This window comes from Rhyacophila brunnea, unplaced genomic scaffold (genome assembly GCF_057557595.1).
Source record: "Rhyacophila brunnea isolate RB1 unplaced genomic scaffold, BYU_Rbru_1.0 scaffold_3, whole genome shotgun sequence".
NCBI classification, from domain to species: Eukaryota; Metazoa; Arthropoda; class Insecta; order Trichoptera; family Rhyacophilidae; genus Rhyacophila; species Rhyacophila brunnea.
Window position 1 is genome coordinate 31,240,444 of NW_028232965.1, and position 19,029 is coordinate 31,259,472.

Below are 19,029 nucleotides of genomic sequence, written 5' to 3' on the forward strand. Positions count from 1 at the left end.
ATGTTTCCTTATAAAACTGTGAACATGTAGAATACAAAGAAATTCCATATGGAATTATTTGCTTTTATTAATTATTGAGATTTTTAAAAAAAAATTGAATTATGTAGCTGTCATGATTCTTTATCAAATGGCATTATTAACTCAAAACTGCAAATTTTTGAGTTGTTTCCCTATAGAACTAGGGTATCGATATGGTAATATTATAATTATAATTGGGTGTCTATAGTGTCGAGGGTCCCAGGTTCGAATCCTAGGTCTGGCAAGTATACATATTGTTTTTCAATTTGTGTATGAGTCAGAGTATGGACATAATAGGTTGAGCAAATGGCTGACATCCATTTCTAGTAAAAATAAAATCTGTTAATACAAGCCCCACTCTGTGGAGGCCCATATAATCCTATTAGGATCGGACATGGTCAAAAGAAGAAGAAAAGAAAAAAGTACTTTACCACTGTTTTGATCAGCATAGTTGCAATATACGAATACTTTATGTCCCATTAGACTGGGTCCAGGACATAAATGAAATGCGGTACCCTTATCCAACCTGAAAATAATTAATTCAGTATCAAGATTCTGCCTATGTCAAAAATAACACAAGTAAACATAAATTTGCCATACCTGTTATGTGATATTTGTATTTTAGAGCTAACACCGCGACTGGCGCGTTTGGAGTACTTTGCCATTAGATATAATTAGCGTGTTATTTAAATGTAGTAATGAAAAGGTCAGCAGTGATTGTGTTAAGCTACATTCTTTGAAAATAATCTTTTTGAAGATGTCACGTAATATAAAAATAATAATATGCATTATACATACCTAAACAATGATGAGTCCAAATGTTCTCCATGATTGAGAGTAAGTACTCTAATTTGTGATCCTTGATGTTTGGCAGTGAGGAGGGCGGGGCTGGATTGTGGCCCTGGAATTTTAGTTCCCAGCATGACGGGGCTTGTCCGTCCACGAGACTCGGTCATTTCGCCTTGTAACTAAAATAAAACGAAAAATAATTAAAAACACTCAGTATAGTAAATACACTTTTATATAAAAATGTAACATACATTTTAAAAGAATTTTTACGAAGATGATAGGAGCACGTGCTCCGGATGCCGCCTGACATTGCAATACACTTGTGCACTTGTGGCACATCTGTATAGAGACCTTCCCTCACTCTGAAGTGATGTTTTTATAAGCAGTCTATACACTGCATAATATGGCATGATAGGATGAAGTATGTAAAAGTTTTATAATTAATGTTCGATAATGATTAGCAGGTACTACAAACTTTTGAAAAGGAGAGATTCGATCTCATCTTTGATGTATAAGACGTGAAGCAGTTTAAAAATACAATTCTGCCTTTAAACCATTTGAACCTCTTTTGAAACTTGAAAATATATAATTCTCCTCAAATGTGAACCATCAACTGTAGTTAAACTTTTGAGATTGAGAACATAACTACACGAAACATAACCTTATATAAACAACACAGTTACCGAACCATGACAATGTTGATAGATAGAATTACAGAGTTGCAGGCAAAAAACGAATGTCGAAGCTATTTTCTCCTGTATAAAATTATCAACATATTTTTAATGTAGGATTGGTAGGTAACCAATTCCATTATTTAATTTAACTCTTATCATTATTATCCAAATACTATCGATGCTGCATTATTAAAAGTCAAGCTTCAAGGTCTGCTAGGTCAAAAGAACTACATAATAAACCTATTATATAGTGATACAACAGTAATTTATTTAAAGTGATACCATTATATTATACATTAACTGTTTTAGTTGTACCACCTATCACTATTTACTTTTTTTTTTTTTTTTTTTCGACCATGTCCAATCCTAATAGGATCATATGGGCCTCCACAGAGTAGAGGTTTGCATTAACAGATTTTGTTTTTACGAGAAATGGATGTCAGCCACTTGCTCAACCTATTAGGTCCATACTCTGACTCACACACAAATTGAAAAACAATATGTGTACTTGTCAGACCCAGGATTCGAACCTGGGACCCACGGCGTTATAGTCCAACGCTTACGCTGCGCGGCCCCCGTGGGTGTGATTTACTTTTTACTAAACGTATAATATGTATATGTAGTAAATTGGACTCGAACTGTAACACTACAATATTCTCACCAAATATGCCTGACAATCAAGCAATCAAGAGAACAGTGAAAGTCTGAAAAAGCATATCATAAATCAGCTACTATGGGGTCATCCACATGTAATGCGATGCACTACGGGGGTGTTGTATAAAATGTGACGTCACATAACCAACAAAATATTTTCTGAGAATAAGCTATTCCGTGGGAACATTATACTGGAATCGATCGTTTACAAGAAATTTGTTTTAAACAAATTGGGGGGGGGAGTAGAAACATGTGACATAATGTAGAGAATGATTTTATGAATAATTGTGACGATGCCCTGGAGGGGGATCAAAAAGTATCGAGAATCCAGAGATATCTTTTATGGACGAACCCTGAATCTATAATATAAAAAATAATATTTGTTTGTTTTTTCGTGTTTTTTTATGTGCTGCCATACCGTTCATCCGATTGCGATAAAACTTTGTCAACTTATTGCTTGCACTTGCGCGAAGAGTATAGGCTATATATTATGTATAAAAATGAATGTCTGTATGTCTGTTTGTCTGTCTGTCTGTCTGTCTGTCTGTCTGTCCCGTATGCGTTCCTATGCCATTCATCCGATTGCGATGAAATTTTGGTAAGTGGTTGTATGCACATCCGCGAAGGTTTTTGAATTAGAAAAATCATCATCTTCTTCTTCTTCTTCATTCTATTTTCTTTTATTCGTATGGTTCCTATACCATTCATCCGATTGCGACGAAACTTTCGTCAGTTATTGTACGCATACCCGCAAAGGTTTTTAAACATAAATAAACATAAATAAAAACATAAATAAAAACCATCTTCCTCTTCTTCTTTTTCTTCATTATATCTTCTTTTATTCGTGTGGTTCCTATACCATTCATCCGATTGCAATGAAACCTTCGTCAGTTGTTGTGGTAACACCCGCAAAGGTTTCTGAATTAGTACAACCATCTTCTTCTTCTTCTTTTTCATTCGTATGGTCCCATACCATTCATCCGATTGCAATGAAATTTTGATCAAGTGTTGTGCTCACGCCCGCAAAGGTTTCTGAATTGATACAACCAATTTCTTCTTCTTTTTCTTCTATTCTATCTTCTTCTATTCGTATGCGTTCCTATACCATTCATCCGATTGCGATGAAATTTTGATCAAGTGTTGTGCTCACGCCCACAAAGGTTTATGAATTGATACAACCATTTTCTTCTACTTTTTCTTCTATTCGTATGCGTTCCTATACCATTCATCCGATCACAATGAAACTTTTGTGAGTTGTCGAGCGCACCCCCGCAAAGATTTCTGAATTATAAAATCATCTTCTTCTTCTATTCGTATGAGTTCCTATACTGCCCCCATAAGTAAAAAGGCAGCTTTTCGCCAAAGTCACATTTTGAGATAATGAGACATTAACGTTTTTTCAACTTTTCTTAATAAACTTTTAAATAATGTGGATGAATCATTTGATATATGGTATAAGCAAAAACTAGTATGTTTTCAATCGATGCTGTGTTTTTGCTTATGAAACTCGTTATAATGTCTTTTTGTTTAGAATGACAACCGTTTTTGTGAAAAAAACGAAAAACAATGTGTCGATTATTATACTGAAATAAATTTTATACCGCTTTTGACTTTTTCTCAAATGGTTCAGAATTTCACGTAGAACATTATCTGTACACTAACTCAATTTGTGATTTTTGTTGAAAAGGTGCCTTTTTCCTTATGAGGGCAGTATACCATTCATCCGATTGCGATGAAACTTTTGTCAGTTGTTGTGCGCACACCAGTGGCGAAGGGTGGAGGTAGGCTGTTAAGATTCGCTATAAATAGTGCACACTTAACTTTGTTAGTCATATGTATTTGTTTTTATTGAACTAAGACTACAATTTACAGATGGTGTTTTTTAGTTTTTAAAAATCAATTAAACCCTGCCTAAACGAAACCATAATAGTATTGGTCTAATTTGGGTGATACGACAAAATTGTGCACACTTTTTCATTCATAGTTATTTGTTTTTGTTGGATTAAAAATACATATTACACATATTGTTGGTTCATTTTTTTATTTCATTAAGCCCTGCCTAAATCAAACTATAATAAATAAAAAATATTATTCTATCAATAAAATATTCATAGTTATGTATGATTTAATTGCATAATTTTAGATATTTTATAGATAGACATGTATTTTTTGGCTATTATCTATTATGGCTTGGTTTCTCAGGGTTTTAATGAATTTTAAAAACTAACCAACACTTTCTGTAAATTGTAGTCTTATTTCAATGAAAACAAATATGTATGTCTGAAAAAAATTAATGTACACTATTTATGGCGGATCTTAACAGCCTACCTCCACCCTTCGCCACTGGCGCACACCTGCGAAGGTTTCTAAATCAGTATTATTATAGAAAATACAAAGTTTGCTGTTTGTTTGTTCCATCCAATTTTGAATTTTTTTCTACATATTAATACTATTAATAACGTTTGCATATTTTAGATTCGATTTTACTTTAGTGTTCTTTTGTTTGGCCTTTACTCCTATTAGAATTACTTTCATATTGCCATATTGTTGTATTACACAGATATTTTAATATTAAAAAGATAATAACTTATTGTTATTTTTTAAATATCTAAGATAAATGTATCCACGAAGCGACCCTGTGCGAAGCCGGGTACTTCAGCTAGTTACTAATAATATTAATATCAAATATAACAATAGTTTAACGGATTAATCTAGGTACTTAAAAGTCTTAAACTGTTTTGACTTTAATTTTGAAAACTAAATAGTGTTTCCCATATTTCTTCTATCTATAGTAACAGGACGTGTAATAAATGTTGGAATGATATTAAAATATGGACATTCTCCAATATTAGTAAGCCATTCCGTTAAGTATATTTAGGAAATAGAATACTTGAATATTAAATCAGACTAGATTGCCCAGACAATGATTGAATTCCAGCAAAGCGTGAAATAATGTAGGTATTATATTCCATCATGAGAAGAAAGAATGAAAAACTGGTTTGAATAAACGGCTATTGTCATGTAAATAAAAGTACAGGGAAATAAACAGTGACACCTGATATGGTTGGATGAATGATTGCAAAATAAGGCAAGGCCAAAGCACTAGTCTAATTATTGTGACTATTTTATTACTATTTCGAGATATACACCCACTTTTAAGGGGATACACAAGTGAAACACAAATAATCGCAATGATTTAAGATACTTGTTTTCGTAACAAACATCTTATGAATAAAACAAAATATGGTTCTTTCGAAAGATAGATATGTTTATGGAAATATTAAGTATTTTTTATAATATTTGTTTATTTATCCAATTTTGAGAAGCTATGTTATAATCCATCATAAACAAAATACCAAACGTTCACGTCAAAATATCAAAGAAATAATCGTCTGTTTTTTTGTACCTACAATATCATAATAATATTTAACAATTGATACAGCTATTGTATTTTTTGGTTCTATTATAGATTCGCATAAACCCCTTTCGGCCATCCAGGCGTTGGACGTCAACCTGTTGTAATTTTTGCAATAATAAAATTACAAAAATAGGAATTAAAAAGTCTATGCTGTGCATTCAAAAAAAAGCATTATAGTGAATATTTGTCCCAGCATGAAAATAATGAAAAAAATCTTGATAACTTTAAATCTAATTTAAGAAACCATATTATAATATGCTGCATTTGATGGCAGTCGATTTAGTCGCCGCAGAGGAATTCCGATGATTTCGCGACTATTGCATGACATTAAGTGATTGATAAATAATGTTGCTGGGATATGATTATTCAAAGCCTTATGCTACCCATTGTGAATACTTTAAGCTTATGGTTTCAGTGAAATGAAAAATGGTGTCCGATATTTCCCGAGAACGATATTTGTTTTAATCAGGTGAAAAAAGTACAACAAATACAATGTCCAAAGACGAGGCATCAAGAGACGAATAATTGTAATGAAGTACAAAGTGTTCAGATATGGAGTAAATAATTATCATCTCCAGCAGAGCTTCTAACATATCACTCCAAAATCAATAAACAAAGTGATAAATATGATATCTCGTATTCTGACAGTTAATTATCCCGGGATATGAGGTGTCAGGCGTAATCTTTTTTAACGCGGGTCCAAATGGCCACACTACCTACTGCTTAGAGCAGCGATTTAGAAACTGGGGGGCGCGCCTCCCTGGGGAGGCGCGGACTGTGGCAAAGGGAGGCGCGAAAAGTTTAACACAATAATGCAGCCACAGGTTTGCAGTTTGCAAAAATAATAATTCATAATTCGTTCATAAAACGGCAGCTAGTTATAAACTACATAAAAAACAGTCCTATAAAAGTTAGGTTGTTTGCAAACCTGTATGAAGATATGGAGACTAATTTTATTATACCTCATTTCTATACTATTGTGCATGGCCCATACAAGAGGGGGGCTGACAGGGCTCCAGCCTGGGGGCCCGGCGTTGCGGATCGACCAGTTAAGTGAGATAAACACACCACAAATTCGTTCTTTTAGTTTAAAAAAGTCGCCTGCGGCGCTGTTTCGGTTGCATATTATTAACATTTTATAATATAAGTGTCTGTGAGATACAATATGATGTGATTGTGTGATGTGTGTGATTGATGATAATTCACATGTAGAATTTTATTTTATAATTATTTTTAGTGTATCTATTTCCTGACTAATAAAAATGGCTAGGTATATGGAAACAAAAACCTTTGTTCAATTTTGGCTGAATCGAGCTGAAGAATGACATAATACTTTGTCAAGAAAAGCAATGCAAGTAGGTACTGCTACTGTTCGTAACATCATATTTATGAGAAACATTTTCAAAGAAAAAATTTTCTGCATTAGATGCAATGAAATCCATATATCGAACCCGTTTAGTAGAAAAAAGCAATTTGTGTAAAAATGTATTTAATGAAATAAAGGGGGGGGGGGCACTATGATTGGATTTTTTAAAAAGGGAGGCGAGGCATCGTAAAGTTTGGAAACCACTGGCTTAGAGCGATATATAGGACGGAAATAGCATCTTGAAGCGCAGCGATTTTGAAAATTCACACTAACATTGCGACAGACGTGTCACCGCACAGTGCTGCCATGCCAATGTTGGCGTATTACACACCCGGTAGCTGTGAGATATCATTGATTACATTAAATATTTTTAACAAGTTGCAAAGGCAATGTACATTTGTACAATGTAATGTATATTATAACCAAGATATAGCGGACATATAATTCAAGTTCTTTTTTTAGGTTAAACAAACGCCAAACTGACATAATATAAAAAATGTCATTGGCATTTCGTATATGTAGCGGCTCCACACCGGTTTTTAAGTGTTAACTTGCAATTTAATTAACCACCTGATATACAGAATAATTGACCCGAGTGATATCTGTGGTATTTCATATCAACAAAAATAATGGAAACATGTTATCATGTTAACTAGTTAGAGTAACCCCACCCCGCAGGCACATATATTTATAATAAAATGTCGGGCGCCGTCCATAGAAGATACTACTTTAGGGTATTTTAACTCCCTCAACCCCTTGTTACATATCTTCACAAAAATAATTACCCTACCCATGTGTCCCATTATGTCACATTTTTTAATTCATTCAATAAAAAAAATATTTGTAGAAAATAATCGATTTCAATAGGTATAGTATACGTTTTCCGTGTATTGTATATGGTCAAAAATGGAGGTTGATGAGTCCAATCTCTTTGAGGATGATAGTTTACATTGTGCAGAGTGGTGACAGATCTGACAGGTAAGCTCTCGTACATGAGAGCGTTGTTGGTTTACGTACAATGACATTTTCTATATCACCATTATCCCCTTCATCACAAATCGTCAGATTATAATATTATCAAACCCCTTCCACACGATTATGACATGACATGATAATTATGACCCTTAGCAGGCATACATGGCAACATTTTTTAGTCGTTAATAGTGTCTCTTGGATACATTCCTGAATAGAATATGCATGTGAAAGGGAAGGATTTCTGATACGGATTCACAAACATCACATTAAGGTAGATTAAGTGTAAACACAGCTTCGCGTACAGCTACGGTGAGCTACAAGTCGCCACATTTTTATAGTTGTTTGTGGTCCATGAGGGCTGGCTCTAAGGGTGGTTCTGGCACTGGTATGAAGGACAGCATATCTTGAAATAAATTACTAGCTACTTGCTGAAGTATTTATATAATAATAATATGCAGTTAATGTTGTTTTCAAAAGATGTGAAACAAGTGCTTGATGGGCATTAATAAATACAAGGTAATAATATTAAGATTTTTTTTTAAACACCAAAGGTCAAAATTAATAACCTCAAAATATTGAAGGATCACGGCAATGTACGATGGCAAGTTAATTGAATGTAATATGAGGATGCATCGATACACACCAATTACGGTACGAAAAGATTACGAGTAAGTAAGTGTTTTTTTTTTTTTGTAAATGAGATAATTAAAAGTTTGGTGAATTTCTTACGTACATTTTATTCAACAGGTATCTCTCGAAAAGATGTGAAGAACCGGCTTGGTATCAACATGTATATTTTGATCTTGAGGATTAAACGTAGTGCAATTTAATGCACAATACGAAGAAAACGATTTAATAATGTTAAGATTTGTAATCAACAAGATAATGCCCTATATACCTTGACCTGTTTATTTAACTTTACTTCTGTATCAATCGCGCGCGTAGTTTCAAGTTTATGTTTGGTCAAGCCAAGGTGACCTTTTGAAATGAATTTGACGTTTCTATTTTTGACACTAAAATTAGCGGGATATTCAAAATAATATAAGTGTTATCTGGTGTTATCAACATTTTACGTTAAATACTTATTGATAATTTCATAAATAATCATAACGTTTTAATTGACCAACAAATCCATTTCAACGTACCGGAAAAATCCATTAAAACTACTTAGGTAGGTACCTACTTTTATTAATTTTATTTTATTCATTTATCAAAATTAAATGGTAAACATCAAAGAGATTGGACTCCTCTCCAGTCTTCAATCCATAGACTATAGATACATTCAGGCTCTTTGCGCTCGGCCGTAGTCATGGGGCGTGTACGACGCGGGATAGGCGCGGGGACGGGCACGGGTAGAGTGTCCGTAGTAGCCCGCGCGCGTCCAGTCGTGTTCAGCGTCAAATCAGGGATAGGAAACTATAAACACAGAAAAGTTTTTACTGGAAAACTCCTATTTGAAATGGCAAAACTTTGCAGCAAAATATGGGGCCAATGAAATCAATATGGAAAGCACTAATTTAACAGAAGAATTTTATAACTTATACAAGAAACTGCGGGAACAACCAGACAAGTTTTTTTAATAAGAGTAACATGAGAAAATATTTGATTAAGTATATTCTAATTGATCCAAGTTTTTTTCTATTCTTTTTGAGTCATTTTTTGCGATCCGACTATCGCCTTTTGGCATCTTCAAACACCACCAATGGTGAATACACACTGTCATCTGATACAGTTAATTCCTGTTTATTTGGTAAATTTATATTTATGAATTTAAATTCAAATTCCATCAAGTACCCTTGGTCGATTTTATAATTTGATTATATATTGGATAATAATTATGTAAGTTAAAGTTTAAAAAAGACTTTTCGGTTCATATGGTGTGAATGTAGGTGTAGAATGTACGCTTCATAACTTTGCACCCTGGCTCTAGGATGGAAATGATGTACCTAATTAATATATTTTATTTTTATTATGTTTATATTTTTTTATTAAGGAAAACAAACAGTTACATAGAATACAAATATGTATAAAATAGACTAGAAAAAGATATTGCAACAAGCAAAGTTTCCATATAAATTATAATAATTATAGTTAATCATATTATAATTTAAATACAGAGAAATTAGATAAAGCGATAAATGAGAAAGAATATTGAATAATTATACACAAAAAAAACATTTTTTTATGTACCTACCTTTATAAATATAAGTAAGATAAGTATACAATATTATATGTGCGTTAAGAATTATTTAAATTTAAAGATATTATGTTTACATAATATATATTTATTTAGTACTACATAAATTATATTAATACAAATGAATATCATTTGATATAATTTTATGTGACGTAATAAGGCAAAGAGGCGTATCAGTGTCGTAAAAAGTGCAAAGTTATAAAACGTATACCTACTTTACATCACTTCGCACTATCTATGCTTTGTGAAAATAATACCACAAATACACCAGACGCGCGCGGTAAGCTCATGATGGTTTGAGACACCCGCTACTCGCTCGTTTCCCGCGTCGGCGCCCGTCTATTCAGTGCGGACACCTCTATACGCGCAGTATGGGAAGAGCCCGACGCATGTACGATCTTGCCTGCGTCGAGCTAGACGCGCCATTGAAGTTAAAGTCCCTCCACCAAACCCGCCCCGTACCACCCTCGGTCTTAATCGAGAGTATCACGGGACCCATCAATTGGTGATGTGAAGCATCTAAGAATTGGCCTGGGAGTGTCCTGGGAGAAGATGCCCAAGACTTAGATTGCTACGCTCAAAGTGAGCTCTGACTGAGTTTACTCTAATGCAAAGTGCCAGGGAGAAAAAAAGCACATGGAAATTACTAAAAAGAAAATGAACCTACTTGTTTATTAAATTAAAGAACGAAGCTAATCATACAGGCAGCAAAATTTATATGAAGAGATCTTCACGCCCGTAGTAAGACGCCGCAATTTTTTTGAAAGCAAGATAATTGGCCTTAGTAGCAACCAGGTCGGACGGGCCGATGGGTCCAACAGCTGGTTGGACCGACCTGAGAATTTCCTCCCGTTCGGAGCACATACTCAGACACTCCCATAGGATGTGGTTGGCATCCTGTATTTCCGCTCCGCATGGACATGTCGGACGGCTTACAAGTCCAAGCTCGAAGAGCTTGCCAGCGAATCCACCGTGACCAGTCACAAATTGACTGGTGTAATGGTCTGGAGTCAGATATTTGGTTATCTCTATTCGCCACTGTATGTTTGGAAAAAACGTATATGTGTGCCGGCCCTTGGTCGATTCGTCCCACTTTCGCTGCCAGGTCGTAATGGCCGCGTTGAGCGACATGAGTCTAATTCTGCGCCTCAATAATGCTACTCCTTCGCCAGCTAGCCGAGGGGGGGGGGACGAGGTGAAAATCACCAACGTCGGCCTCCTCGCCCTTGAGGAGCAATATTGAAGCGCCGCTGACCTGAATATGCAGGTCAAGTGGGAGAATGCCGGCCAGGACCGGGAGCGCGTCAGTTGAGGTAGTACGGTAGGCCTTGGTAATGGACAGAAGCGCGATGCGCTGTCCTTTTAAAAGAGAGATTCTAAGTTTGACACTTTTGGGAATGCGCAGGCACCAAGCACTGGCGGCATAAGCCGCGATTCCCATAAAAATGGCGCCGTAGGCGATCTTGAGCGCCCTTACTTTTAAGCTCCATCCTTCACCAGCCATGCGACCGATCCTCTGGAAGGCCACCCCAGCCTTGTGGACTTGGGTTTCGGCATGGTGTAGGAAATTTAACATTGTGTCCATTTTGACGCCTAGATAGGTGACGATCTTCGACACTTTCACTCTCGTGTCACCGAATCGGACTGTGGGTAGTCTCGAACAGCTAAGTCGTCTCGGTCCTTTAAGGACAATGGCTTCTGTCTTGGAAGGTGCGAATGATAGTCTAGTTAATCCGACCCCCGACTTAAGCACCCCTGATAGCCAGGTAGGTAGCCACCTTACATACCTACCGTTTCGCTTCGACCGCTCCCACCATCTCAAAAAGTGTAAAACACTAACACTGTCAAGACGGCAATCCACCGGCCGTGTAACGCATTATAATACAAATACTATTTTGTACACTGCTTAAACGCCATCCCATTGCATGCTTAAGATGATGCGCACTCCTCCCCAGGAGGATCCTGACCCTCTCGACCCCCGCAACTCCCCAACCCTCGCGGCATCCACGTCCGGATCTACTGCGTATGCCCCATCATCGGCCAGACCAGCGAAAAACAAACAACGATCGCCAAAAACCCCCACGAAGAAAACGTCAAAGAGCGTATCGCCAACCACAATCACGGAACCTGAGGCCAAAAAAAACAAACAAAGGAACCATCAGCCGGCCCCCCCACAAGACGAAGACTCTTCCTCTTCTGGCGAGGACTACGAGATCCCGGTAGACTTCTCCAGATTAGACCCAGACCAACACGATGAAATCTACAACGACGTATCAACCTGCCTTAAAGAAGTTATAACGGCCTTCCGCGGCAAACAGGCAGGCGCCAAGGAGCGGATAACAAACGCCCTCCTGAGCCTGTTGGAAGCCCACAGCCGGCAGAACCTAGCTATGGCCAAGCTGGAGAGGAAGTCCATCGTTCAAGAGGCGAGGATACAATACCTGGAAGAACTACTCAAAGACAGAACCACCGGCCTTAAACTCCAGAAAAGGGCAATAAAGGACCTACACGCACAATCCAAAATTCTAAAGTCCATCCAGCCACAGGCGCCCACAAACGCTAAACCGACCGCCACGACACCTGCACCAATATCATGGGCCACAGCATTGGGCAGGAAAAGCCGCCCTCCTACGGTCACGACAGCAACGCATGCACCACCTTCTACCTCTACTTCCGCCTACTAACAATTCCCGTCCCTACTTCCCCTCACCCCCAGACCGGGAGTTCTTTTCTTCCCGACCGGCTCTGGGGAGAAGAAATCAGATACCACGAAGGAGATCCTTAAGAAGGCCTTCGACCCCAGGTTCCTTGGGGTTCAAATTACGGGTATCCGGAATATAAGGAACGGAGGTGTTATTGTCCACCCCCGTTCTGAAGTCGAGGCCAAGGCCCTTATGAAAGCTCTGGAGACCTCGGAGGCTGCCCTACGAGCCGAGCTCGCCGAGAAAAAGCAGCCTCGCGTAATTATCTTCAACTTGCCATCGACTCTTACAGAAACTCAGCTCCGGGAAGCTATCTTCACCTCCACCAAGGAACAGACCGGCCTGCCAGAAACAGCATACAAAGAAATAAGACTAAGCCACAAAGCCGGGCCTAGAACAGGCAGATGCCACTTTGTGGTCTTCGCCCCGGCGGCCATCTGGTCTGCCTTACTGGCAGAAGACAGGCTGTACATGGGGTGGGAATCCTTCCCTCTGAGAGACTACGTTGGGGTAGTAAAATGCAACGTTTGCCATCTCTTCGGACACATGGCCAAAGGATGATCAAATAAAACCCCGACGTGCAGCCACTGCGCCATCTCCGGCCACGACCGCGAGGACTACCCCAACAAAGGAAACCCACCCAAATGCGTGGCCTGCCACAAACACAAGCAGCCGTCTGACCATTCCACCGGCAGTCTCGATTGCCCAGCAAGGCTACACGCTGAGCTGCGCGAGAGGGCGATGGTGGACTACACTGCCACGCGATGATTACCTTCGCTCAGTTGAACGTCAACCTGAGCGACGCCGGCTCGGTAGAGCTAATTGAGACTATGCGGGCCACAGGCTTGTCTCTGGCGCTGGTGCAGGAACCGTACCACTGGGGCTCTGAAAAGGGCCCCAAGGTCACTGAAAAGGGACTCGGGTGCGCGGGCCTTGTCGTCAGCGCCAGATGTGTAGAGCCAAAGGCCTGCGTCTTCGCTCTTGACCCTCGCCTTGGCGTGCTGTCGCTCTCACACCTGTCAACTGAGCTAGTCGCGTGTGCAGATATAAGCTTTCCCGGAGGAGGCAGCGTGGTGGTTATCTCCGCCTACTTCAGCTTTAAGAGCACAAAGGAACACGTGGCATCAGTGCTCGACGGCATCTTACGCGCAGTTGGTGGCAGGGATGTCATCATCTGTGCGGATGCAAACTCGCAATCCCCCCTCTGGGCGCCCGTGGATATCCCCCTGTGCGACGCGGACGTCATCGAGGGGTTGGTTTACCAGCACAACCTGGTCGTCCTCAACGACCCCAACAGCATGCCGACTTTTGTGTCGCGCGCAAACTCCGGAAGCACCCACATCGACATCACCCTGGCCACTGAGTCCGTCTCGAGACGAATCAGAGTCCATGAGAGCGCTTCCATGAGTGATCACCGGTTGATCACTTTTGAGCTGGCCTCTGACTCCTCACACGATGGCGTCTCTGACGTAACCCCATCCCCGCCCACGCGATTTAGAACGCGCGACGGGAATTGGGAAAAGTTTGAAGAGGTGCTTTCCAAAAAGCTTGACAGGACATCTAGAACCCGATTTCCGAACCTACACTCGGCCGCCTCACGACTGACTGAAGACATCACCGGATTAGCCGAAGCTTCACTCGGACGCTGCAAGCCCAAGCCACCAAGCCAGTCGCCGTGGTGGACGCAGCATGTTTCGCGCCTGCGTGACCTTTTCAGAAAAGCACGCAAGGCCCATCAACGTGCACGCCTGCGCAAGCAACCACCTGCCTCCATCGATTTAACATTGTGTCCATTTTGATGCCTAGATAGATTACGGTCTTCGACACTTTCACTCTCGTGTCACCGAATCGGACTGTAGGTAGTCTCGAACAGCTAAGTCGTCTCGGTCCTTTGAGGACAATGGCTTCTGTCTTGGAAGGTGCGAATGATAGTCTAGTTAATCTACCCCAAGCCTCAATTGATGCTAAGGCTTCGCCAACGGTGCTCTCAATCTTCGCCCTGCTGTCGGCCTCGACCAGCAGCAGCGCATCGTCTGCGTAGGCAATGACAGTACAGTTGGTTGGAAGCGGAATTCTAAGGAGATCGTCGAAGAGTACGTTCCAGAGAAGGGGCCCGAGGACTGAGCCCTGGGGACATCCCATGCTGGTGTTCCTCTCTATTATGGTTGATCCAACTCGAAACTCGATCGATCTATTGGTGAAGTAACTTTGAATTGACGCGAACAAATTTCCTGGTAGTCTCTTCAGCCGGAGCTTTCGAAGTATAAGAGGCCAAGACGCACTATCAAACGCACCTGCAATGTCCAGGAAAACTCCTAGGACGTATTTACGGCGAGAATTTTCAGCAATGGCAATCACGTTCCTTATGGCGTCGACTGTTGATTTGCCTCTTCTGAATCCAAATTGCTTATCGGAAAGCGGCGAGTGTGTCTCCAGGTGGGCTTCAATCCTGTGGCACAGTAGCTTCTCCAGCACTTTGCCCAGAGCGGGCAGAAGTGTTAGAGGGCGGTAGGCTTTGGGGCTAGACGGTTCTCGGCTGCCAGTTTTGGGGATTACCTTAAGTAAGCCCCTCTTCCAGCAGTCGGGGAACGTGCCGCTTCTGATGCAGTCACTGAGGAGGGTTGTAATCTCTGGCGCGGCAATGGCCCATGTGCGTTTGACAAGTAAATTGTCAATGCAGTCCGGGCCCGGGGCCTTGCCAGCAATCAACGTGCGTATGCTAGACGCGCCAAAACAACACGCGCGAACACCCGTCCTCGCGCATTGTCTACGGACACGTCGAGACGTGTTCATACGTTTGAGTTGCCCGCCCCGTCGCCGCCCCGCGCCCGCCAAACCACCACGGACGAGCACTTATAGTTGTCAAGATGGCGTTTGAAATCAGAGACAGAAAAACACTTCCATCGCGATCTATGACCCATAAACAATAATATATGACAACATGTTTGGCATAGATGTCACAGACATGGAACTAGTGTCACACAAAATTACCGAGGTGTTTACACTGAGCCGAAAATCTATGACATAGAAGGCTGTCATAGATCGTTTGACATATATGTGACACTCTATGACATCGTATTTACACTCTATGACACAGGACGCTAACATAAGAAACGGGTTTTTCGACATATCGCCCATCCAGAACAAAACAACCATAAGTGCTAAAATTGTGATTTCCTGTTTTAAATGCAAAAATTTCCGTAGGATTCACATAATTATAGTGTAAAAACACCACTACTGCTAGTCACTCCGATTCATTTTTGATGCTTTTAACATTTAACAAATTTAAAATATGTACAATGAAAAAACAACACTTGTCGCGATATGTTCTTTTTTCACTCAAGTCAATGGGTAATGTTGAGTGCAAATGAACCATACGTGCAGTTGCGTTGTTTTTAGTGTATGAAGTAACTGGGAAAAATCGCGCACAATATCAAACTGTCGGTTGGTTAGCGCCAGAGAAAAATGGTGTCCAGAGGACGATACATGGTATAACTTTTGATAAACAGCATGTAACCATTTCTGGTAAGATCATTGCAACTAAGTGTGTCAAAGGCACTTGCAATGATAATTGTAAACTAAAATCATGCAAAAAACTTCCCCCAGATACAAAATCGGCCATAAGGGAGCATATAAATTCATTTCCGCATGTAGATTCTCACTACACAAGGGCTAACACTTCCAAGTGATTCTTGGATGGAAGTTTAACGCTAGCAGAAATGTATAGGATGTATAAGTAAAGAGCTGAAAACCGTGTCATTGCAAAGCATTGCAGTTATGCAATAATATTTAACGAGGAATTTAAGCTGTCATTTTTCTTACCGAAGAAAGATCAGTGCACACTCTGTGAAGGGTTTAAAAATGCTGACACTGATAAGCAAAAGAAGTTGGAAAATGAGTATCAAACTCATTTACAAAATAAGCAAATGGCTGGTGATGAAAAATCCTTTGACATCATTGCCGCCAAGTCTGTGGATTCAATAGTACCTAGCATGCTTCTATCTACAAGCCGTACTCCAAGTTCCCTGTGATGATGTAACGGCGTTTTACTATAAAAGAAAATTAAATTGTTTTAATTTTACAATATTTAATATAATTTACAAAAAAGGTGAATGCCATTTTTGGAATGAAGCTTTGGCTAATAGAGATGCCAATGAAATTAGTTCTTGCGTTTGGATGTACCTAAATGAAAATATTACCTACTGGCAAAGACATAATTTTCTATTCTGACAATTGCACTGGTCAGAATAAGAATAAAGCAATTGCCAGCATGTATCTATATGCTGTAGGAAACTTGGACATAACGACTATTACCCACGAATACTTGGTTGTGGGTCACATACAAAACGAGGGTGATTCTATGTATTCCACTATTGAGCAACAGAAAAAAGGGCATCTGAAATGTGGTCCAATTTATATTCCGGCCCAATATACTCCTAAAAAGAATGGCAACCCATACACTGTCCATGAGCTGTCGACCTCTTCATTCTTCAACTTTTTCACGATATCGACTGCTATGGGGACTAATTTTAATGTGAATACAGATGGTTATAAAGTTTTATTGTAGGATTTAAAGTGATCCAAGTGAGAAAGGAAGTACCTTTTACAATTTTTTTTTATAAATTAAATTATGCCGAACAAAATTTTAAAGCCATCGACATACGAACGCACAGAAGTCGGCGGTCGACAATGGAGGCAATTTTAGTTGCTGCATACGATAATCCACTTAAACTGTCAGCAGCAAAACTTAAAGATTTGTTGGATTTGTGCAAGTTTAACCTAATCACAAACATGTACCATAATTATTATGATAGTCTTGCGGCAGAGCGACCATTCCCTGTTAATGATGACAGAGAACATGATGATGATGAATAAGACTCACTTGCTAATTTGAGCCACTCCGATGCCATTTACTAATCGTGAGTCTACAGACTCACCATTACTCAGAATCACAAAATTGTTAGAGGAACTCTTTTTATTTGAATTTGTTATGTAAATTGGTTATTTACATTTAGAATATAAAAAAAAATATTACATACATTAACATAATTTTTGTTATAGCATTTAAGTCATTCCAATGTATATTTTTTTATAAAAATAAACACAACCTCTCAGTGTAAATATTTTCCATTGCAACACAAATGCATAAAATTGTAGATCATTACCAAAATGTCTAGTGTAAAAAGACCACAAGTGCTAAAATAAGGCTTTAAAAACATATTTTCAGATTTTTTTGCTGAAAGTAGTTTCAAGCACATTATTTTACTGTGGAAACAAAAAAAAATATCTTCATACCTGAGATAATTGATATGAAAAGATTATTTTAAATGGTTGAAAAACTTCAATTGCGATTTTCTCGAAACTATGAATTAGCAGTTATGGTTGTTTTGTTCTGGATGGGCGATATATGTGACCGATCGTCATATAGTATATTAAATTTGAAGCATTAGGCATACCGCGCATGGTCGATTTCATTACCTTCCGGTAGAATTCGGACCATCGTTGGTTTGCTCGCGCATGATCCAAATTATTACCGGCCATGTTTGAGCGCGCATGGCGTGATATAGATCGGAGGCAATGCGCACGCAATGAAGATATGCATCCGCACCGAAAAATGGCGGACGCAATATAAGAAACGTCAAAATGGATTTTGTAGAGCTTATATTATATAATATATAGAGGTTTTGTATAGATTATCAAACTGTTTTAAAATGTGGGTGTATATATTATTAATTTATGAAGAAAGAAACTGAAAAAATGGGACTGGTACGCGCATGCAAAGTCAATAGGTACGCATCGATGAACTGTCTGGAACTGTCAAGTCAAATGTGGATCTCATAACGGTTCGATGTATGCGTGTGCTCCATACGACCGCGTCACTTGTGCGTGCATGTATGAGTGCACTCTCGGCCGGCCATGACTTGTCATGTGCGGGCATTGCCAATGGGACCCCGGCCGGTTCGAATCGGTGTAAAATTTTGTGTCTGAACACAGATTTTCAATTCGGCCGTTCGCTCGATCGTCCATGCGCGGGGTTGCATTGCAATACGATGGTTACAACTCCTCAGTGTTGCCATATTTTGAAAGTGGAATTATAGTACAGAGCCTCCAAAATTATAGTATTTGGGGATAAAATATAGTACGCGTTGTCATCTGTTGAAAATGAAAATTTTCCCAATTTTTCATAGTCGGCTCGTTTTTATTAGGAGAAATATTTCGCCGCGGGCCGCATGTTC

The 19,029-nt window shown here is 39.3% G+C and overlaps 1 protein-coding gene across 4 annotated transcripts in view; it reads right to left on the reverse strand.

Annotated features, from left to right (window-relative positions):
* Positions 1–8,909, reverse strand: part of LOC147068219 (glycogen debranching enzyme) — a 36,850-nt gene extending 27,941 nt beyond the window's left edge. The window contains exons 1-3 of one of the 4 annotated variants that reach the window (XM_085952141.1): positions 8,628–8,909; positions 817–986; positions 450–544 (exon numbers count right to left, since the gene is read on the reverse strand). In XM_085952141.1, the coding sequence (XP_085808267.1) occupies positions 450–544; positions 817–974 (253 nt within the window). In that variant the 5' untranslated portion in view covers positions 975–986; positions 8,628–8,909. Of the gene's footprint in view, positions 1–449; positions 545–816; positions 987–1,282; positions 1,443–8,154; positions 8,291–8,460; positions 8,550–8,627 lie in introns of those variants that run through there. The other 3 variants (XM_085952142.1, XM_085952143.1, XM_085952140.1) reach the window with 3 other exon arrangements.
* Positions 8,910–19,029: the final 10,120 nt, after the last annotated feature.